A 23,550-nucleotide genomic window follows, 5' to 3' on the forward strand; every position below is an offset into this window, starting at 1 on the left:
AATGTGAACATTTTCTAACTGCCTTGTATAGTAGAAACCAATATTTTGAGGCCAGAGAATTCACAGTATTTATGGGTTTTTTTTTTTCTTTTCTTTTTCCTGAAGTCCCAGTATATCATTTTCCATCATTTTTTATAGTACTCAAAGGAGTCCAGTTTCTCCACATACCTGAGTATAGTTTAGGAGGGTTTTTTTATAACTTGTCATTACAAGGAGTGTGAACTGGTCTATCACCATGGCTTTGGTTTTCATGCCCCTAATGATTAATAATGATGAACATCTCTTCATGTGCTTACTGTGTCTTCTCTGGAGAAATGTGTGTTCAAGATTTTTTATAGTACTCAAAGGAGTCCAGTTTCTCCACATACCTGAGTATAGTTTAGGAGGGTTTTTTTATAACTTGTCATTACAAGGAGTGTGAACTGGTCTATCACCATGGCTTTGGTTTTCATGCCCCTAATGATTAATAATGATGAACATCTCTTCATGTGCTTACTGTGTCTTCTCTGGAGAAATGTGTGTTCAAGTCCATTTGTCAATCTAGTTGCTTACTTTCTTTGTGCCTGACTTGTGGTTCTTTATGTATCCTGGGTATTAATTCTTCATCAGAATATGATAGTCAGTATTTTCTCCTGAACTGTGGATTGCCTTTGATCCCTGTAGTATCATTTGATAAACAAGCATTTGATTTCTTTTTTCTTTCAGTGCTGAGATAGAATCCAGAGCTTTGTGCATGCTAAGCAAGTGCTCTATCACTATGTTATATCCCCAACCATTTTTATTTTTTTTTAATTTGTTAATTTAGAGACAGGGTATCATGTAGCCCAGGCTAGTCTTGAACACCTGATCCTCTTGCTTCAGCCTTCTGAGTACTGGGTTTCTGGTAGTGCACTCACAGTGCCTGGCTCAAATTTTTAATTTTAGTGAAGTCTAGTATATCTAATTCTTCTTTTGATACTTGTGTTTTTGATGTCATTCAAGAAATCTGCTCAATCCAGTGTCATGAAACTTTTCTCCTGTTTTCTTCTAAAAGTTTTATTTCTTATTTTTTATTCTTTTAGTTTGAGCTCTTAAATTTAGACTTTTGAGTAAGTTTTTGTATGTAATGTAAGGTTAGAGCCAAGATTAGTTTTAAACATGTATTTTTCAAACCTACCAACTCTTTAAAAATATTTTATTTTTATTTTATTTTATGTGTATGAGTGTATTGCATGTATGTAAGTGCATTTATGTCATCCAGTGCCACTAGGGATCAGAAGAGGGCGTTGGGTCCCCTCAAGCTGGGGTTATGGATGGTTGGGATCAGTGAGCATTTTGGGTTAATGAAATTACCAAGAAAAGAACACCAGAAGTAATAGTGTTTTAAGCTAACAGGAGGAGAATGTGTGTGTGTGTGTGTGTGTGTGTGTGTGTGTGTGTTTTACAGGGGTGTATATCTGGCAGTGGAGTGAAGGAGAAAGGACTCATTGAATGTGGTTGTGAGTAGAGAGCTACAGGTAGATAACAGCATCACTTGCACAAAAACAACTTACCATTCATGCTGCTTCAGAGGAATTAACCAATTTAACCACAATGGTGTAAGCAAACTGTTTTCAAAACAATTTTCCTAGTTCTGTTTTATTGTGGTCAGAACCTATATGTACTTCCAGTAGAAAATGTGAAGGTCTGCCTAGAGCCTTCCCTTGCAGAATTTTGAGAAGGAAGAAGAAACTGACTGTGTACATTGCCCCACCTAGTATCAAAGGTCTGCATTGGGCGTGAGTTAACAGCAACCAGGAGTTACAGGATTCTTTGCAGGAACAAGGTTCTCAATTAGACTTTCAACATTATAACCCTTGGCATTGGCATTAGATGTCCAAATTCCAAATAGGTTATTGTTAAATCTGTTAACAATGTCTTCAGGACAGAGTTTAATCATGACCTGACCCTCCCCTCTCCTGGTTTTTGCTGTGGCTGGTTTATAAGGGTTGACCCTGTAGGTTCTCATTCTCCTTTGCCATTAGCGGAGATCTAGAGAGAAAAAAATCACTGAGTGGACTATATTTTCTGATGGAGGATGGAATAACATAGCGTTTGCTCCCTAAAAAAATAATTTGTGAGAGTGATATACTGTGTTTCCCTTGAAAGAGTTAGTAAAACCATCTCACATCTTATTAAGTACCCAGTATTTCCAAGTGTGCCTGGGAATAAATGATTAGCTCAAATCAGGGGTGTTTTTACTGGTATGTTAGTTTTTCAACTGACATATTAACTCTCAGTGCACACAGTGAAAGTACAGGGTACAGAGACGTGACTGGCAGTGAAACTCCAACAGTAGTTCCTGGAGTTTAATGTCCCTGGAAGATCATACACGTCCTGACACTCAAGTGGCTCATTCTAAACACTTGAGGTCCAATAAAACTCTGGATACGTATATTTTCTCTTCATTTCCACCATAACTTCAGTGCATATTTCATGAAATTCTTTAATATAGTTTCTAGAACTGTTAATATAGTTAGTTGGCAGCTCAAGCAACTTTGACGTCCCAGGTAAATTATATAGACTGGGAAAACTGGTTCTCCCTTGCTTCCCCCTCTTCCCTTTTCTCCTTTTCATAAATATCTTTTCTGAGATGTGAAAAAAAGCAAGTTGTGTGTTCCAGATACATGCTAATTTCACCTCCAAAACTTGTTTGTAGGCAGATTTACCATTTCAGTCATTTTTCATAGCCAAACTCTCCTCCCTCTCCTGATCATAAACCATGCATCACCACATTTGTTGAAATATATTTAAACAGGCACTAAAGCAGTAGCTAATCAGAAAGCAGCATAGCTGTATTCCCACTTGTTACTCTGGGGTACTTATTAACCAAGATGATTACAGTTGAAAATTGGAGATAGCAAGTAAGAATTTAAGATGAGGGAAAAAAAAACATTAACAAGAACGTGAAGGAAAGGTGAGTGAGGAAGAGAGATGGTGGGTGTAGGAGAAAGTGATTGTTCCAGAGTGTGACCTCTCAGCTTTTTCCTCAGCAGCAGGGGCTGTTGCTCCCCTGTGTGGAAAGAGGGCTATGTGACTGAGGTTCTAAGACTGAGAACCTTGGGGACTTGAGAACAAATGTCATATGCAGGGACATTGGTGAACTTCTGCATTCTCTAGTTAGTATGAGATTAACTTGCAACAAAATCCCTCTCTGCCTGGTACACTCTGCAGCAGCAGTGACGTCCCAGGGAAAAGGCACTCTAACCCAGTGCCAGGACCTCCCACATCTTTTCACATTGTCTTTTATGTCGTCTTCGACTAGAATATTTATTTCCTTTTTCCCTCACACAGAGATTATAGTTATATGGTCATATACTATATAGTATTTGAAATTTTAAAAAATATTTTATTTATTATTTTGTGTGTACAAGTGTATTTCCTGCATGTGTGTAAGTGCACCCATGGCACGCGGTCTCCACAAAAGTCAGAAGTCAGCTTTGGATTCCCCCGCAACTGGAGTTAGTATGGTTGTTAGCCACCATGTGGGTCCTAGGAATTAAACCCGGGTCCTCTGCAAGAGCAGCCAGTGCTTTCAACTGCTGAGGCATCTCTCCAGCCCCCTTGAAAATATTTTTAACCTCACATTCAGTTTAAGCATTTATACAAAAGTTACCCCAGGGCTTATTCACCTTCTGTGGAAAGTGTTCCTAAGGAACATTGTGATGATTGCCTCAAGGTACCTATCATTGAAACACAGGGACATCCACTGAAAATATTTTTAACCTCACATTCAGTTTAAGCATTTATACAAAAGTTTACCCCAGGGCTTATTCACCTTCTGTGGAAAGTGTTCCTAAGGAACATTGTGATGATTGCCTCAAGGTACCTATCATTGAAACACAGGGACATCCACATTAAACAGGATCTATGTCACTCCTGTCTCTACTGGTAGCAGTGTTTCATAGTTGTAACTGAAATGACTGTTAGCCAGATAAAATCAGGTCACACCTAAAACTGAAGTTAATGTTTGACTATGTCAGTCTATTTAGAGCCTTTGTTTCAGAACAGACAATTTGTCATTTTTCTTACAAAGAGACCTATGATGTTCTTGTAAACCATCTGACATATACTACCTCAGGATCATATTAGGACATACCCCAAGGAACCATGTGCTCATGGATAATAGGCCTATAACAATAGCTCATATGATTACTATGTAACTACTGTTTGTGATAGTGATCATCATGGGCACTGTTCATTTTGTAGTTGAGCAATGAGGAACCAAGACACTGCATAAATTAACAATGTCCAACAGCCACACTGTTGAAAAGGCTGGGCTCAAATTCCAGGAATGAGAATCTCTAGAATGTAGTCTACTTTTACAGTGAAGGGCTAGGCAGTCATAGTTTCAGCTTTGCAAACCTTCCAGTGTCTGCTACAACTACTCAACTCTGCCTCTGTTTCATGAAAGCAGCCACAGACAATATTTAAGCCATGGCTGTGGCCATGTTTTAATAAAACTATAAAATAGCCACAGAAGCAAATTTGACCTCCTGGGCCTGCTTTACTGTCCTGCTTTACTGACCTTTTCTCCTGAGCACACTTTCTATACTTCTGCTCACAGAAATGTCATAAAAATTAGATCATTTCCATTAGCTGTCTTAATAATATGAATTCAAAGGATGTGTGCTTTTATTAACTTGAGGGTATTTGAACCTTATGTTAAGGAAAATTTTTAAGAGATTATTTCCAATCCATCTCCTTCTAGTGTGCCCAGTTCTCTGCACATAGATGAAACATACTCCACAGTCACTTTTCCAGAAATACTAGGTGTGCACAATGTTCCACGCCAAGATCTTTTCCCTGGGCTAAATGATATAGTCAGAAAATGTCTCCTTGTTCATATAGAGATGCTCCGTAAAATGGATTTTGCTTTTCATGGTTTTAATGAATTCTATGAAGTTCTTACAGATATTTGTAATAATACGTGATAACATAATTAGTTGTGTGAATAAAAGGATAGGGGGCCATCTGTTTTGGAGTCTCTATCGGTCTCCATAATCAAACCTGAAATGTGTAGAGTTCTAGTCTTTGTCTGCATGTTATAGCTGAGTTGTTCCTTGAATTTGGTTCACGGCCCATTGTAGGTTATACACATTAGAACGCCATCCTTAGCTTCCACAGTCAATAAATGTTTGCTCAGTGGCTATGTGGTGACCTCCTAGTGATGAATAATCATGTGCCTCTGTTTGCTTCCTCCTCACCCTGCTATCGCCCCCAATACTGTGCTTTGTACAAAAATCAGTCATGTATAAATCTGTTGATATTGGTTAGCTTATTAAGATGGAAATCACAACCTATTTGTTTGACAAATAGGTATTGTCTTTTAAGTGCCAAAATTTGAAGACCAAAGAGACATAGACTCTGTCTTCTTGGAGTTGACAGTTTAGTTGCTGAAGAAAGACTGAGGAGGAAAAAAGGGCAGTTACACTTTGTCTTCCTAAAGGGGATGATTACAACGAGCAGTGGGTATAGCCTGTCTGACAACTATGGCTCTGTCTCAGGGAGAATTTTGGGTTTATATTGTCCATTCATTCTGAGGTTTTTAGATCTCCTGTCTCCTTTTGAATGCTACTCATATCTCCTTAATAGAATGCTTTGATCAAATCCTTTATAGTCCTGAGCAAAACCACTGTGTAAGAACTGTTCCCTTTTTTCACTTAAGGATTCAACCAGAGCTTTCTAGCCATGCTCCAACTTCATGGCTTTTGGTTACCTGTTGTCTCCACAACAAAGTGAGGGGTGGGTTTGGTCACATCGCCACCCAGCTCTATTTCCTTTATCAGCCTCATTCTTTGTTGCTTATCTCCCTCATGTAGGCCATTCTGGATGGTTCCAGCTGTTTTGCAAATTCTCATCTTTGCTTATCATGTTCCCACTGCTCTTTCCCCTTTTCCCCTTTCTTTCCAGACTCTGAACTCAAGGACTGTGTAGTGATCACCACTGTATGCCCCAGTGCCAGCACAGCCTAGGATATAAGTACCCAGTGTGTGAATGCCCATGCAAATATTGTTTCTTCATCTATTCCATGAGATCATCACCTTCAGGGCACAGAAGTTGACTTTAGTACCAATTATATTCCAAGACCGCATTTTCAGTGATTGTTCATAGTAGATTTTAAAAACGTGACTCTTAAGTTAGCCTTATTATGTTATTAAAGAAGCCAGTACTGACATTGAGAATGATCCAAGTCTTGAAAACCAGATTGTCAGCAGTTCTCTTCTGTCCTAGAAGCAGGGGGTCTGAATTTAAATGAGACACTGTGATAGCTTAGCAGTCCTTAGCCTGATTTCAGAGGTGTCCCTTGTGACCTGTCAGGTTGCCTGTGGTGACAAATCAGTCAGACCACAGAATCTGACAGGGCTGTATGATGATAGTTGTTGCATTTGAAAAATTAAATGGATAGCATTTCAACCATATTAAGTAAGTGGTATAGTATCACAGACACTGACCTATCTCTTAGAACAGCCTTGAAAAATAAGAATTTGATCAAGATATCAAGCTTAGGGCCTGAAGAGATGGCTCAGGGGTTAAGTGCACTGGATGTTGTTGCAGAAAACACAGATTCAGTTCCTAGCACCCACATGGCCCACTACTGTCCATGACTCCCGTTCCAGGGGATCCTATGCCCTCTTCTGGCCTCTGCAGGCACCAGGCATGCATGTGGTGCACATGTATACATACATGCAGGTAAAACACTCATTCCCATAGATGAAAAATAAATAACATCTTTTTAAAAAATAAAAAAGGAAAATGCAAAGCTTACAATAAAAATTCTTAAATTACCTGCCTTGGCCTTGTGGGGTGGTACACATCTGTAGGCCCAGCTCTCAGGAGGCAGAGGCAGGAAGAGTTTTGAGTTCTAGGTCAGCCTCAGCTACAAAGGGAGACCTTGTGTCAAGCAAGGAAAAGAGTTTAAAATTTAAAAAAAAAAAAAAAAAAAAAAAACGGACTAAAAGACACCAGACTTCCAATGGGGGTTGAAAGTGTAAAATAACAATTTCTACTGTTTATGTGTATTTAATAGTCTCAGGAGCTCCAAGATAGATTCTGTCAGTAATTCTCCATAGACAGCAACTTTGTGTATTCCTTACCCCACAATCTTTGCAATGTCTGAAGACATTTCTGCTTGTCAAAACATTGTAGGGGTCAAGTATTTATACATCTAGTGGGTAGAGGGCAGGGATGTTTTGAAACATTTTACAAGGCCAAAGACACCTCCTTAGAATACCCAAAATGTTCATAGAGCTGATAAGACTCAGAATCCGGATTAAATGTTATCTTGGGTCCTTTTGCAGCTCAGAGTCTGAGACTGTATGAAGTGAGATCATGTATGTGGAAGAATTTTATAGAATGCAAAATACCACATTGGTTCAAGCTATGGCATCCGCCCCGCCACCGCTGCCCTTGCTCCTTTCTCCTCTGGCACCTGCCTGCCTCGAAGGCTTTTTGTTCCTTAGCAGATCTCTCTAAGACCTAGGGTAGAGCCAAAATAAAGGGAGAAACTAGAAGTCCCTCCTCCTGTTTGCTGGAGGTTAGAGTTCCTTAGCCCTGTAGCATGTCACCTGGGGAGTCACATGTACTGGATTTGTGAGGGGTTTTGTTTTTTGTTGTTTAGTTTTTTGCCTTCAGCGTTGCCCCCATGAACTTGTTGAAAAAATAAAGTATAATTATGTAATGTTTAGGTAAAGAGATGATCATAGATTCTTAGCAGATATTTGTATGCTGACAAACCCCAGGACAGAAAACCACCCCACCCTGCCCCTCTCCAGCAGGTGGCTTCACCCCTCTTGTGACATACAGCCAGTGTCCCTGGGAACCCACAGCAAAATGCCTCCTTTTGGGGGCTGTGTTGATAGAAATGTCTGAGAAGATTGAGCCTCTTGGCTCTGCGTCTGTTTATTAAACACAGCCATTCATTGAATGATGTCCTTTGCCGTAACAAAATCTGTACAAGCATCAGCACATTGTTGAGCCATTGTATGTGAACTCTACCTCAGCTCAGCCAGGGACAACCAAAGGAAAGGCTCAAAATGCCGTGGTCTCCTGTTTCTTCATCCTTTCAGGATTTTACTCACACAAAGGAAACTCACAGAAAAAATTTCTGTGTTCCAAGGGCCATTCCTTTTAATTAGCATGGCGGTGGGGGGGGCTTGAGTGGAACTTCTTTTTCCATTTCAAGCTTTAGGGTGATAGACATGTCTTGGTACCTGAGGCCTGTAAATATGAACGTCCTCCCTGTTAACTCTAGTGGGTGGTGGTGACTTGACACTAATCAAAAGGATAAATGTCACATTTTAGAAACCTTCTGCAAAGACTAATCTTTTCTCCCTGATTATTTCCTTCTCTGATTTTGGATACATCTGCCTTTACACAGAATATCTCTGTATGCTATAAGGTTATTTACAACTTTGGTGACAAACATCTCCCTAAAATGTAAACTTTGGCCCTTTAAATGATACGCCCCCACCCCTACCCCAAGCAATTCTCCTGCTTCAGCCTCCTGAGTGATGGGATTATGGGCATGAACCACCACACCCAGCTTAAGTGACATTCTTTAAAACAACAACAGTAATACCAATTGCTAACCTTTCCAACACATTGTGAGACATATTCTCTGAATCCAGGAATCCATCCTCTGAAATAGCTGATTTAGAACCACCTTAGAGGCGAGTGTGGAAATGGAACTTGGAACTCATAGGACAGGGCTAGAAATAAGCACACACATGATGTGAACTCAGAAAGTGAACAATAATGCTTTGAACTTGTATTTCTTTTGCTTCAAAGTCTTAATGAGTAGAGTATGTATTTTATTGTATCTGTCAGTGGGTTAACAAGTAAAACTCTGAGGAAATCTAAATTGTATATTTTACACACACACACACACACACACACACACACACACACGCCTCACAGAACTGTGAACCAAATTTAACTGGCAATCTGAATAATTCTGGAGTAAACTCATACTTGGTTTTGATCTTAGATAAAGACTGGTTTATGAACACTGGTTTATGAACTATCCGAAGTATACTGGCAACCTTTGCTGGGGGGAGGGTGGGTTAAAAGTTGAAAATCTGAATGAAAGATACTCTGAACCATGCTAAAAGAATTCAAATCTTTGAGGATTTCTGCTTTGAGTTTACCTTGAAATTTTATTTTAATCCAGTAAATACAAATGTGACCTAGAACAAAATTCTAATTCAGAGTCCAGAATAATAACAGCTTGATTTGAAAGTATATTTTTATGCCATTATGTATGCCAAACTGAGCAAATAAATTCCTTCAAATGTATTGCCATGTTTACTCAATGCTAGCAACCTTCAGTGAGGAGTAGCGTGTTTTCAGTGTGAGCAAAGGGATTGTGTGTTGGGAAGGTCCTCCCTCTGGGGGTTTGGTGTCCATCGATGCTTGGACTTTTTGCATCCAGTGTGCAGATCTCTTCAGGATCCTTCTGGAACAGCCTCTGCAAAGTGCTCTAGCCAAGGATTAAATGAGAAACACACTTACACTTGGATACCTGAGCCACGTCACCAGAGAATGACACCACTGGACAGCTTACCCGTGAAGAATGGAATCTGACAGACTAATACACCAGTCTCCACCAGAACTTACAGGCTAGGCTTCACACATCAACTGATTTAAAGCTGGTTAGGATAACCTTTGCTTGCTTTCCTGTAAACACAAGAGTCTACACAGGGCCAAGATTCTTGCTTCAAGTTCAATGTCTTTGCAAATTACTCATGGTAACATTCTTTGATCGCATATTTCAAGGTTCTGCCCTAGGAGCATCACACATACCATCATTTCATTTAATCCTCACCCTATGATGACAATCACTTGGGGTACCGATGGTGAGGACTCTGAGCCAAATTGTCACCTGATACAATGACACCACTTCTGATGCTTATTATTAGCCAAGAATCTGCTTCATCTCTCTGTCTTTGTCTCACTTTCTTTGTCTGTAATGTAGAGATCCTGATAATATCTCTTATTGACACTGTGAGGATTGGAGTGAGTTAATATACATCCAGATATACGGAGCACAGCACTCTGCCTGCTGCATAATAGGGATTCAATATATATTAGTTGCTGTCACCATTTTAAAGATGAAACTATTGAGACTGAAGCTTTTCTGTGGTTTTCCCCAAGGTTCACCGCTGGAGGGGCCAAGATTGCCCTAAGGCTCTCTGACTCCATTTATTCAGCTATGAAACCCCAGTCACATGCCCAGTCCACTGAAAAACTGTTTCTTGCTGCGTGGATGAACTTGGGAAATTCTACTATTTATCAGGATACTTCATTTTATTTATAGTCAAGGTTCAGCTTTGGAAGTCTGTGTGTTATTGTATCCTTGTAGCCACACATCTGCCTCAAGCAAGAATCTCTTCATTGAACATTCAGTATTTGTCTTGAATCCTCAGATGCTTACATCCACAGTGCTGTTCTCTCTCTCCCTCTCCCTTTCCCTCTCCCTCTCCCTCTCCCTCCCTCCCTCCCTCTCTCTCTCTCTCTCTCCCCCCTTCTTCCCCCCTTCCCTCTCTCTCCTTCCCTCCCTCCCCATACCCGTGTGTGTTTGCGCGTGCACACGCGTACTTGTATTCTTGCCTTTCTAAAGAACCTATTCTAGGCTATTTTGTTGTCGTTTTGCTTTGAGACAAGATCTCACTCTGCTGCTCAGGCTAGTCTAGAATTCATGATCCTCCTACCCCCACCTCCTAAGTGCTGAGATAATATTTGTGTGCTGCCATGCCTGGTACAAGGTTAATTTTTAATCTCTCTCCTTTTCTTGATGCTTGGAACTGAACAGAGAGCTTTGCACATGCTAGGCAAGAGCTCTAACATTGAGTTATATTCTTTAGGACTTTTGTTTTGTTTTGTTTTGTTTGAGATAGACTGGGGGGCGGGTTGTTACCTGGAACTTGATACATAGCTAGGGATGATCTTGAACTCCTAATCCTTCTGCCTCTGAGTGCTAGGATTATAGGCATGTGACACCATGCTGGGCCTCTAAGGCTAATTTTTAAATTTTATTCATTTATCCATGTATGTGTGTTAGGACAGCTAGCTTGTTATGTGGGTGCTGAGATCTAAACTCTGGTCCTCATGATTGGGCAGCAAGCACCTTAACCACTAAGCCATCACTTTAGCTCCCCAAAGCTAATTTTTAAAAGCAAAATTCTTACAGTAGCTGGGCCTTGACCTTGAGGAGCTACAGCCTTGTTGGGAACAAATTGTTAAGAATATTAAAGTCTAACCTTTTTAAAGCAGTCTCTGATCAGTGAGCACAAGTGCAGAGTGCCTTAAATTTCAACTTCCTTGTGACTAAAGCATGATTCAGCTAACTGGGAAGTGAGTTAAGGATAAGGCCCACTATAGTTCACACAGCATGCAGCAGGTGGGGGTTGCTCAATAAATATCAAAGGTGGGTAGATGGATGGATGAAAACAAATCTTGTGTCTCTTTTGGAATCTCAATTTATTTTTATTTTTTATATGTATGAGTGTTTTGCCTGCACGTATGCAGGTGCACCATGTACACGCAATTCCTGTGTTCAGAAGAAGGTGTCAGATCCCCTGAACTAGAGTAGGGACAGTGGTTAGCCCAATGGAGGTGCTGAAAACTGAACCTAGGTCCTCTGCAAGAGCAACCATTGCTCTTAACCCCTGATCCATCTCTCCGGCCCCATCTTTTGAAATCTTAAGAAATGTTTATTCTTGAGGTGTGTCAAGAGCTGAGTCAGTCTCATTCACCAGATACTTCTTCCAGGTCTCCTAAATTTGACCATTGGAGTTAAATGGAAAACAGCCTAGAATAAGATATGAGGGGGGAAATAGCTTTAAAAAAAGGACTGGGAGGAGGGGAGCTGGTGAGGGTGGAAGAGGGATACAAGTAAGGCAATGAGAGGGACCAGAATGTATTATACTGGTGGTGCTGCTGCTGGATGCCTGTAAGTCCAACACTTAGGAGGCTGAGGCAGGGGGATTGCCATGAGTTAGAGGCGAATCTGAGACAAGCCAACCTGTCTGAAGAAAGCAAATTAACTTTTTTTTTTTTTTTTTTGGTCTTTTTGACCAAAAAAGGGTCTCCTAGCTGGCCTGGATTTGCTATGGAGACCAGGCTGGCCTCGAACTCACAGAGATCCGCCTGCCTCTGTCTCCTGAGTGCTAGGATTAAAGCCATGTGTCACCACGCCCACTGGAAATTAACAGTATTTTAAAAAGAAGACTGGAAGGGCTGGAGAGATGGCTCATTAGTTAAGAACACTGACTGTTGTAGAAGACCTGGATTTGAATCCCAGCACCCACATGGCAGCTAACAACTGTCCATAACCCCAGTTCCAGGGGCTCCGATGCCTCTTCTGTCCTCCACAGGCATTGCACAATACGGGTGCACTTACCTACATGCAGGCATAACACTCATAAAATAAAAATAATAAATAAAATTTAAAAAAAGAGAGAGAGGAGGTTAAGAGCAGGGATGGTTTGCAACACCTTCTGCACACATGTGTACATACCCACACACAGACATTTACATACACACACAATTAAAAATAAATCTTTTGTAAAAAAGACTTCCTTTAAAATATGGTAAGGGCTAGAGAGATGGCTCAATAGGTAAAGTGCTTTCTATGCTAGCATGAGACCTGTGTTTAGATTGCCCAGCACCTATGCAAATAGTTCGGTATGGTAGTGCTAGGGGGCAAGGCAGGGGGCGGGGGGCAGTGGAATTGGGTCCGTAGAACTTTCTGGTCAGACAGTCTAGCCAAATAAGAAAGCTCCAGGTTCAATAAGCAACCTTGCCTCAAAAAATAAGGTGCAGACTCTCAACATTGACCACTGCCCCTCCCCGCAAGCACATGAACCGGTATATATATATATATACAAAAAATAAAGTGCTAGAATTTTTTTAATGGTTCTGAAATTAAGCCAGCCTGGGAAAGAGAAGAGACTGACAGTTGCCTTCCCAAATGAAGTCTGTATTGCTTAGCATGAGTGATGAGCTCTGTTCATAAAAACTAGGGGTGACAGGACCTGTTGGAGGTTTTGTGGGCCACACTGCCTGTGTTTCAGCTACTCAGCTTTCATCTCTACAAAGATAGTCATCAGTAGTATTTTCTTCTGTAAGGAAATGGTTTTATGAGTTTGATTTTATCCTGAGTAGATGGCAGACCATATTTCGTCCATGATTGCAGTTTGCCAAGCCCCATCTAACGCATATCGTTATGGTAAGTTCAATCTGCTGTTAGGTCTTAGAAAAAAAGGACTTGCTAGCCATATAGTTGGTTTTTTTCAATGCTTTAAATAAATGATCTTTTACTGTGTCTAAACTTTTGTCCTTAAATATATTGATTAGCCTTTCATGTAACATATTTAACTGTAGTATGATGATAAGGAAAATGGAGATGGTACACTGTAAGACTTTCTTGAATGTGCTACACTGACTCAGTATCCTATGCATTTGTTATTGTTGTTGTTATTTGTAGTCTGAAATCAAACCTAGAGCCTTGTACATACTAGACAAATGAACAGTTTTAAAAGATATATCTTTTTTTTCTTTTTTTTTTTTTTGAGATAGGGTCGACATGTAGACCAAGTTGGCCTTGAATGCACAGAGGTCTGCCTGCCTCTGCTACCAAGTGCTGGGAGTAAAGGCATGCAGCAGTACACCATTTTTAAAGGCCTCTAATGAAATCCCAATTTTATTGTCTTTTAGCATCTCTTTTCACCATGTGTGTGTGTGAAGGTGTAAATTCTATTCCTGTGGCCTTCTATCTTAACCTCAATCATACATGTTTGCATCTGTACCTAGCACTTTCCATCACTTGTCACGGATTATAAATGTGTGTGTCTGTTTAAATAGTCTTTGAAATTGCATATGCCCATCTTCCATTTGGAAAGTGAGAGATCTTCATATTCAAATGTGGCACTGAAATAAAGGAAACTAATGTATCATTTCAAATGTATATTAGAAAAACATTTATTATAATTGGAGCTGTTAAGCCCAATGTGTTAAGTTTGTGTGTATGTGGGGTGGTGGGGAGGGGGCACCACAGCACGTGCGTGGAAGTCAGAGGACAACTTGTGGGAGTTGGTTCTCTCCTGCTACCATGTGGGTCCCAGGGATTGAATGCAAGTCAATCAGGCTTGGTGGTAAGTGCCTTTACCTGCTGAACCATCTTGCGAGTCCCCCCAAAATATCTTTTAACAACTGAGAAAAATGCGTCTTTAAAATTACTCTAAAATTCAAAGAATTGGTGCGAGTTTTCACCAAAAATTGAATAAAAGATAATGTTGCAGTTCTTGAGCAATTACAAAAGTTCTAGGCCTGGGTCAAAGTACTATGGTACTTACTGGTCATGGTGGTTGTTATAGTTTGTCTCTCCATTGCTGTGACAAAACACTCTGACTGCTACCAACTTGGGGAGGAAAGGGTTTATTTAGCTTACATTTCCCGGGTCACAGTTCATCCAGGAGCCCAAGGTAGAAACTCTGGGCAGGAACCTAGAGGCAGGAGTTGGAGCACAGGCCATGGACGAATGCTGCTTACTGGCTGGCTCCCCTGGCCCCTGATCAGCCTGCTTTCTTATGCAACACAAGCCCACCTTCCCAGGGGTGGCACCACCCACAGTGGGCTGGACCCTCCCACATCACTTATCAAGAAGATGCCCCTCAGACATGGCCACAGGCCAGTCTAGTAGAGGCAGTTCCCCAACTGAGGAAGTTGACACTAAAGCTATCCAGCACAGTGGTTCACACCTATCATCCCAGCACTGAAGAGGCTAAAGAGGGAGGAACGTGAGTTCAAAGCCATCCTGGACTGGGGATAAGGGTGTCTTTGTACACATTTGCTAATTTATTGTGCTAAACTTGAATACTATCATTAACATCCCCATTTTACAGTTAGTGAAACTCATTCATGAAATAGCTAAGTGTCTTCACTAGAGGCCACACAACTAGGAAGTGTGAAGCTGAGACTCAGACAACTATGCAGTTTGGTTTCATTCACAGCAGATGAGTGAGAGATGGACTGTTTTGACCAATTGGCAAATGGATAACTTGGGGCTTTTTTGTGTGTGTGTCATTATAGTTTGTGTTGTTTCTTTTATTTAATGATTAAATTCATCTTTAAAATTTTTTATTAATTTTTGTTTTATGTGTATGAGTGGTTTGCCTGCATGTATGTAAGTGCACTTATGTCGTGCAATGCCCATGAAAATCAGAAGAGGTATCTGGTCCCCTGGAACTAGAGTTCCTGATAGTTGTTAGCCGCCATATGGTGCTGGGAACTGAACCTGGGCCCTCTGCAAGAGCAGCCAGTGCTCTTAACTGCTGAGCCATCTCTCCAGCCCCAGTACTACATTTTTTAAATGAACAGTGTTTCTGGTTCTAGTTAAATGATGAAACCTTATGCCATTATTAAAAGATGAGGTTGCTGTGTGAACTGGTGCAATTTACATAACTTCTGAATCTCCCCATGAGCAAACTGAGACTAATGTCATTTACCTTGTACAAAGGCTGAGAAGATGAACTAAGAGAACGCAGGTGACAGTTCTCTGAATAGTGTGTTTTGCCAGAGAGATATTGCTGCAGGACTTCCCCAGCTTAAAGTTAATCTAGCTCTTTGTGAACTGACTCCAAGTCTGTGAATGGTTCATACCAAGATTTTGTCTGAATCATAAATACCTGTGTAGTTCCTAAGCCAACTCCTCAGCAATGCAGACATCCCATTTTCTGTCAAAAACTTCAGTACACAACTCTGTATCCAACTCAGATAATAACATCTCTTTTTTAATAATCATACTGCTCTAGGATTGGGGGTATAGTTCAGTGGTAGAGCACTTGCCTAGCATGTGCAATGCCCTAGGTTCCATCCCCAAATACACACACACACACACACACACACACACACACACACACACACCAGAATGGGAAAAAATTATATTATTCTAATCCCTGCAGTGAAAAAGTCTGCCTTTCAAAAGAAAGAAAAATCTTGACTATGCCAAAGACATAAAGGGAGTTTGTAAAGTGCTGTAGTGAAATAAAATCAATCTGAGTTGACAGTGTAGGAATTAAGCAAAAGATGTTATTTGCTGCAAGAACTAAGATTTTTTTTTCCAAAGATGACAGCAAGTTCTCTAGCTTCAGAGCTGTTGGAGAACTGATTAAACACAAATACTTGGTTTCCTCCCTGACCCCCAGTCACTTTTACAGTTTTTCCTGCACAGCTTGACTATTTTAAGGTCGTTTGCATGCCCGCAAAGGCCTCCTCCATTTTATTCTAATTCACCACCCCACAGCCTGCCTATTCATAAGCTTGCCTGCGCAGGAACAAAAGATTCGAGTTCAGACAGACCCTTGAGGATTCCTCACTCACATTCCTTTCTCTCTCCTAGCTTTACAGCTGTGGATGCCTTTGACATTATGACTGCAGAGGATTCCACCGCAGCTATGAGCAGCGACCCAGCCACCGGCTCTTCGGCCAAGGTGCCCGAGGGGGTGGCAGGCGCACCCAATGAGGCAGCGCTCCTGGCACTGATGGAACGCACCGGCTACAGCATGGTACAGGAGAATGGACAGCGCAAGTATGGGGGTCCCCCGCCCGGCTGGGAGGGCGCGCATCCCCAGCGCGGTTGTGAGGTCTTCGTGGGCAAGATCCCGCGCGACGTGTACGAGGACGAGCTGGTGCCGGTGTTCGAGACGGTGGGCCGCATCTACGAGCTGCGCCTCATGATGGACTTCGACGGCAAGAACCGCGGCTATGCGTTCGTCATGTACTGCCACAAGCATGAGGCTAAGCGCGCCGTGCGGGAGCTCAACAACTACGAGATCCGTCCAGGCCGCCTGCTGGGCGTGTGCTGCAGCGTGGACAACTGCCGTCTCTTCATCGGAGGCATCCCCAAGATGAAGAAGCGTGAGGAGATCCTGACTGAGATCGCCAAGGTCACCGAGGGCGTGCTGGACGTGATAGTGTATGCCAGCGCGGCTGACAAGATGAAGAACCGAGGCTTTGCCTTCGTGGAGTACGAGAGCCACCGTGCAGCGGCCATGGCGCGCCGCAAGCTCATGCCAGGGCGCATCCAGCTGTGGGGCCACCAGATCGCGGTGGACTGGGCTGAGCCTGAGATGGACGTGGATGAAGACGTGATGGAGACCGTGAAGATCCTCTACGTACGCAACCTCATGATCGAGACGACCGAGGACACCATCAAGAAGGTCTTCGGCCAGTTCAACCCGGGCTGCGTGGAGCGCGTCAAGAAGATACGCGACTATGCCTTCGTGCACTTTGCCAGCCGTGAGGATGCGGTGCACGCCATGAACAACCTCAACGGCACGGAGCTGGAGGGGTCCTGCCTGGAGGTCACGTTGGCCAAGCCTGTGGACAAGGAGCAGTACTCCCGCTACCAGAAAGCAGCCAAGGGCGGTGGCTGTGCAGCAGAGGCGGTTACACAGCAGCCCAGCTACTTATACTCCTGCGACCCCTACGCATTGGCTTACTACAGCTATCCCTACAACACGCTCATCGGGCCCAACAGGGAGTACTTTGTGAAAGGTTAGTGGAGACGCCTCTGCGGGTTAGCAACAGGTCGTGCATGACTATGGTTTACTAGGCCCTTCCCATCTGGATTGAGGGTCTGAGTTCTGTTTGCTGGCTCTTGAGGCAATCACTGTTGTAGCACTGGTAAAAACATCCTTCTGGCTGAGTCAAGTCAGTGGGGACACATTGTCCTCCTTGCCAGGGCCTACCCCATGCGGGGCAGTTCTGCTCATACCTTGGAGTTTAAAACTGCTTCTGTCCTAGGGTGGTGGTGGCAGCCCTGTAATCCCAGCACTCTAGAGGGTAAAGCAAGAGTGTCTCTAGTTTGAGGCCAGCCTGGGCTACATAGTTAGACCCTGTCTAAAAATAAAATGTGCTTCTGAAATGGAATCTGTAAGATATTGGTTGGGGCTATCATGGTTCCTTGTCCTCAATGATGAGGACACCGTGAGGTCAAGCATGACACTAGAAAACACATAACCAGAGTTCAAGGGCCTGCTCTCCCATTAACTAGATCTGGGAGTTCGTATCCCCAGGCCTGTTTTCTCAACCATAAAACAAGGAAGATCCCTTCCTACGTCTAACTATTGTTTTTCATTTTATACGTATAACTGTATTGTCTGCATGTATGTCAGTGCACCCATGCCCACAGAAGTTGGAAGAAAGTGTGGGATCCTCTGGAACTGGAGTTACAGACAGTTGTTAGGCACCATGTGGGTGCTGGAACCGAACCCAGGTCCTCTGCAAGAGCAGCCACTCTTCTTAACCACTGAGGCAGCTCTCCAGCCCTCCATATCTACCCTTTTTATGCTCTATGAAAGTTTTTTTCTTTACTGAAGTTGTAATTACAATCCTAGGAAACTCACCTTACAAGTTAGTGTCTTGTGTTAAAAGGACAGACTTAGAATGCTGATATAGACTGAAATAAAATGTTAGGAGCAGCTTATCAGCCCATCAAAAACCAGAGGTATAACCACCTGCCACTTAGACATAGAGCAATCTAAAGGCCCAGAGCTATGGGCTTCAGTGTGTCCCTGCATCATCACTGTCATTTGCTCATCATTTTTTTGTGTTGTTACATAAGCAGGCAGTGTAAGAGGCCGAGGGCGAGGTGCGGCTGGTAACAGAGCCCCAGGACCTAGGGGTTCCTACCTTGGAGGATATTCTGCTGGTCGTGGTATATATAGCCGATATCATGAAGGGAAAGGAAAACAGCAAGAAAAAGGATATGAACTTGTGCCGAATTTGGAAATCTCTACTGTCAATCCAGTTGCCATTAAACCTGGTACAGGTCAGTATAAACCAGCCAGAGTATATCATTTGGCCTGAACCCCGACCCTGTGTTCTAGTGAGTCCCAGCCTTTTCGGCTCTTCCATCTGTCTGTACATCTGTGTTCTCCCTATCTACAAAAGGAAGGTGGTCCCCTGGGCCTTCTTATCTGGAAGTTAGGGAATGACCATGGGACTGTTAGGAAGTTTTCCAAACAGGTATCACCAGTTGGCAGGCTATCTCTTGGTGGCCACACAGGCAGAGTTAAGGGTGAGGTGAGGAGAGAAAGGAAGCAAGAGGCTGTCTGTGCCTTCTGTCATTTACAGTGCATGAGGCTGTCTGTGCCTTCTGTCATTTGCAGTGAATGCTAGGTAAGGGCTCCGTCACCAAGCTATCCCCAGCTCTGCTTCAGCCACCAGAGCCAAGGTATAGGAATACCAGTTCGGAGAATTATTGAAGGAGTAGAAATTCCCTTTCCAGAGCCAAGAGTGCCAATTTTCTCCCCTTACGGTCTGACAGACAAGAATGCTTGGAGAGGAAGCTAAGCTGAAAGCTCCTGCAGCTGCTAATTCACTGGATTCTAATTTCCAGCACTTATTTCCTCCTCGTGTCACATCCGTAGATTTAGAGAACAGAGAGCTCAACCCACTGAGCTTTGGACTTTGAACTTTGCTTTCACCTCCAGGCCCCACAACATTGTTGGTCTCTTGGTCACCTACCGTGGGGAAGAGCAAGGAGCTTTAGCTCCATTCAGTGAGTCCAGCAGACTCACTGTCAGAAAATTCACTGTCAGCACACAGGCCTCTGACCCCAGGAAGAATTCCATTTGCGGGTACCAAGAGTGCTTCTCCTCCTAAGTTCTTGCTTGGTCAGCCTCACTGAGGGAAGAAGGATGAGCTTTTGAAGCTCAGCCATTCCCTTGAGGAGTACATACTTCCTCTCCTAGGTAAAATAAGGGTCAAGGAATTGGTGTGTTTGGAACATAGGTTCACATTGGCCTCCCAAGGCTAAAAAATATGTTTGTGGTAGAACATCCATTTGAAGGAATCCAGTGATGGCTGGGAAAATACCCCTGTCATCTCTGCAGTGAAGTGGCTCCTGGCACTGAGGTTCCTCATAAGTGTCATTGGCCCTGAACAGTCTTTAGTCATGCAAAATCCTGAGGTAGAGATTTCTGCAAGCCAGAAGCCAGAACTACGCAGAGTTACTTGATACAACCCCATGTGACTTCAACCCATAACCCTCTCTGGACCCCGTCCCTTTCTGATTATCTGGAAGAGTACAACTTTGTCTTTATGAGAGATACCAGGGCAATGGTGAACTTTCTGGACACAAAACTAGTGGAAGATTTGATTGGGAAGGCAGGTAGCATATTTGGTTAAGGTTTTATTTAGACTTTTTTTTTATTGAACAACTGGGCCATTGTTTAACTGATGGTCATTTTGTCTCCATACTTTTGATCAAATCCATCTTATTAGAATAAATATACCTACAGTTGAAGGAAAAACAAATGAAAGCATTCTTTGTGTATTCGTTTCTTATTTTTGCTTATCCTTTCAGTACACACAGCATGCACATACACAAACTCTCCCAAATCAGGGCTAGCATCTCTTCCTTTTGATCTCTCGTTATTGTACATTGACATTCAATAACTATCTGTTTGAATCTCTGCTTGAAACCGTTCCTTTGAACTTTACTCACAGAAATTGTTTGAGTTGGCAGGTCCCACTGAAAAACCAGTCCCACCACTGCTAAATTTCTATAAATGGATATTAGAAATCTCTCTATTTTCTATTCAGTTTTTTTGCATTGCATCCATAGAAACTGAAATGTAACATACAGGGCAGAGAGGGGATGGACACACACCTCTGAATTGTCAGAATGATACCTCGCCTAATCCTGCCTCTTAAAACATCATGAAAGTGCAAAGGACTTTGTCTGATGGTGTGAGAGGTGGGAAACAGTGAACAAGCAGAACTAAGGCTCACACTTGTTAGGACAAGAATCAGACTCTTTCTAGAGATCTTTTTAGAAGTGGTAGGCAATGATGGTGCAGAGACCTCGCTCTAAACTCCTTGTCCATGATGGTCTGTGGAGAAACTCCACACCAGTGTGGTTCCAAGCCAAGCAGAAAGTCACTACTGTCTCCTCTCCCTTCCTTACAGGAAGCACCTTCTTATAGGGCTTGTACTAGAAGAGTACTGGTGTGCAGAAGTAGGCGACTGCTAACCTTAGTTTTTGAAAGTGTCAGAGCAAGTGACTGTGAGTGATGCACCTGTTTTCCCTCCTGCTTCTCTTCAGTGGCCATCCCTGCCATCGGGACCCAGTATTCCATGTTTCAGGCAGCCCCGACCCCTAAAATGATTGAAGATGGTAAAATCCCCACAATGGAGCACATGATAGGCCCCATTGCTGTGCAACCAGACCCAGCCAGTGCTGCTGCTGCCGCCGCCGCCGCCGCTGCTGCCGCCGCCGCCGTCATTCCTGCGGTGTCCACACCACCACCTTTCCAGGTAGAGTTCTTGCTGTGGTCATTGCAGTTTGTATTTGGGCATCTCTTTATCATGGACTCAGTTAGTATTCAGCACTGAGTGTTTACTGTGTGCCTAGCTCTCTGTTGGAACTATGCAATTAGGTGATGTTTTAAAACATGAGGTCGTTTGTTTTCCTGTGCTGAGGATTAAACCCAGAGTCTTGTACATGTTAGGCAAGTGTTGTGAAAGAAAGAAAGAAAGAGAGAGAGAGAGAGAGAGAGAGAGAGAGAAAGAGAGAAACATTTAGTTCTAGGAAAACTTTTAAAAATTTTTACTTACTTTAATTTTGTATGTATGAGTGCATTGTCTGCATAATGTAAGTACACCTCTGTCGTGCAATACCTGAGGAAACCAGAAAAGGGCATCATCATATTCCCTGGAATTGGAGTTACAGACAGTTGTTAGCTGCTGTGTGGGTGCTTGGAACCAGGGTCCTCTGCATGAGCAGCCAGTGCTCTTAACCACTGAGTCAACTCTCCAGCTCCTGAAGTTTTTTGGTCTTTTTTTTTTTAAGTTTATATGTATATGTGTGTATACACATGCATGCATGCACACACATGCATGTGCACATGTGTGTAGTGTGTGTATATGGGTATTCATGAAGGTAAAGCACCTATGTAGATGTCTAAAGCATTATAGAATCTTTCCTCTTCTCCTCCAGCCATGTCTCACGATGTCTTCTCAAACTAGTCATGAACATTTGCCCTCTTCTCTTTTGCTTAAATTATTTGCTGCAGCTTCTCTTCCTCTCCTGTAGTCTCCTCTCCACCTATCCTAGAGAAATCTTCCCTTTACTTATCGTTAATACATTTTCCCCTGGCATATACCTGTGTGTTCTTTCTTGGTAAGAATCTCCCCTGGGCCTAAGGTTATGTCTTAGAGTTCTTTGTGTCTTCAGTGTGTAGCACAGAGGAAGGACATCTTTTGAACAGGGGGAAAAATCTTCTTAAACCTAGTCTATGAACCAGTGAGCCCAAGAATTATCCAGGATATGTATTTTAAAAGCAGAGATTCCCAGGCCAGGAGGCCTGAAGGTTCCAAATCAGTTGATCTAGGCTGGAACTCTAGAATCAGTATTTGTGCAAGTGTGTTTATGATTCTCAAATGGTCAGGCTTGTGAATCACTTCAGTGGAACTCTGTTGGCCTGCCCCTGGCTACTCTAAACTCAGCCTTGATTGCCTTATTCAGAAAGGGTTAAACCAGTTGGAGTTTATTCATGGACTGTTTTTAAAATCAAGGCTTTTTGTTTGTTTAGTAATTATTTTTAATTGAAATCATAATTACACATATGTGTAAGATGCATTGTGATGTTTCTGTTTGTTTGTTGTGTTTGTCTTTTTGAGATGGGGACTCATTCTATAGTCTAGGCTGGCCTGAAACTATATAGCCCAAGCTGGTCTACAACTCCTCCTGATCTTCTTGCATCAGTCACCTTAAGTGCTGGGATTACACATGTGAGCTGCTACCCACCTGTGACATTTCAGTACATTTTACAATGTATAATGATCCAGTAAGGGTAAATGGCATCCCCACCACCTCTAACACTTGTCATTTCTTTGTGTTTGGAGGTGGGCCATCCAAAATCCTTCCCAGCTGTTTAGAAATACACAACAAAAAAATTGTCAACCAGAGTTACCATACTGAGCTATGGAACATTCAATATTATTCCTTCTATACAACTGCATAAGGCAGGGGCTGGAGAGATGGCTCAGCAGTTAAGATTACTGACTGTTCTTGCAGAGGACAGGTTCAATTCCCAGCACCCACTTGGTGGCTAGCAGTCTTCTGTAACTCCAGTTCTAGGGATCCATTGCCCTCTTTTGACTTCTGTGGGCATTGCACAACATGGGTGCACTTACCTACATGCAAGCATTACATTCATACAAATAAAAAAATAATAATAAGCCAGGGATGGTGATGTATGTCTTTAATCCCAGCAGTTGGAAGGCAGAGGCAGGTGGATCTCTGTGAGTTCGAGGCCAGCCTGCTCTACATAGTGAGCTCTAGGCCAGCTGGGGCTACAGAAAGACCCCGTCTCAAAAAAGACATAATAATGATGATGATGATGATGATGATAATAATAATAATAATAATAAATAAATAAAAATTTTTTAAATGCATTAGGCAGTAACTGATAATTCTGAGAAACTCATGAACATTTCTCTTCAGTGTGAAGCAATAGT

At 42.5% G+C, this 23,550-nt stretch overlaps 1 protein-coding gene across 2 annotated transcripts in view; it reads left to right on the top strand.

The window, feature by feature from the left end:
• The window catches only part of Rbm47 (RNA binding motif protein 47), a 192,475-nt gene that overhangs the window by 162,037 nt on the left and 6,888 nt on the right, over window positions 1–23,550 (top strand). Inside the window, exons 5-7 of one of the 2 annotated variants that reach the window (XM_029560700.1) lie at window positions 16,421–17,577; window positions 18,650–18,853; window positions 21,134–21,345. In XM_029560700.1, coding sequence (XP_029416560.1) covers window positions 16,449–17,577; window positions 18,650–18,853; window positions 21,134–21,345 — 1,545 coding nt within the window. In that variant the 5' untranslated portion in view covers window positions 16,421–16,448. Of the gene's footprint in view, window positions 1–16,420; window positions 17,578–18,646; window positions 18,854–21,133; window positions 21,346–23,550 lie in introns of both variants that reach the window. The other variant, XM_029560699.1, reaches the window with a different exon arrangement.

The sequence above is a fragment of the Nannospalax galili genome, unplaced genomic scaffold (genome assembly GCF_000622305.1).
Source record: "Nannospalax galili isolate Female #2095 unplaced genomic scaffold, S.galili_v1.0 scaffold772, whole genome shotgun sequence".
Taxonomy (NCBI): domain Eukaryota; kingdom Metazoa; phylum Chordata; class Mammalia; order Rodentia; family Spalacidae; genus Nannospalax; species Nannospalax galili.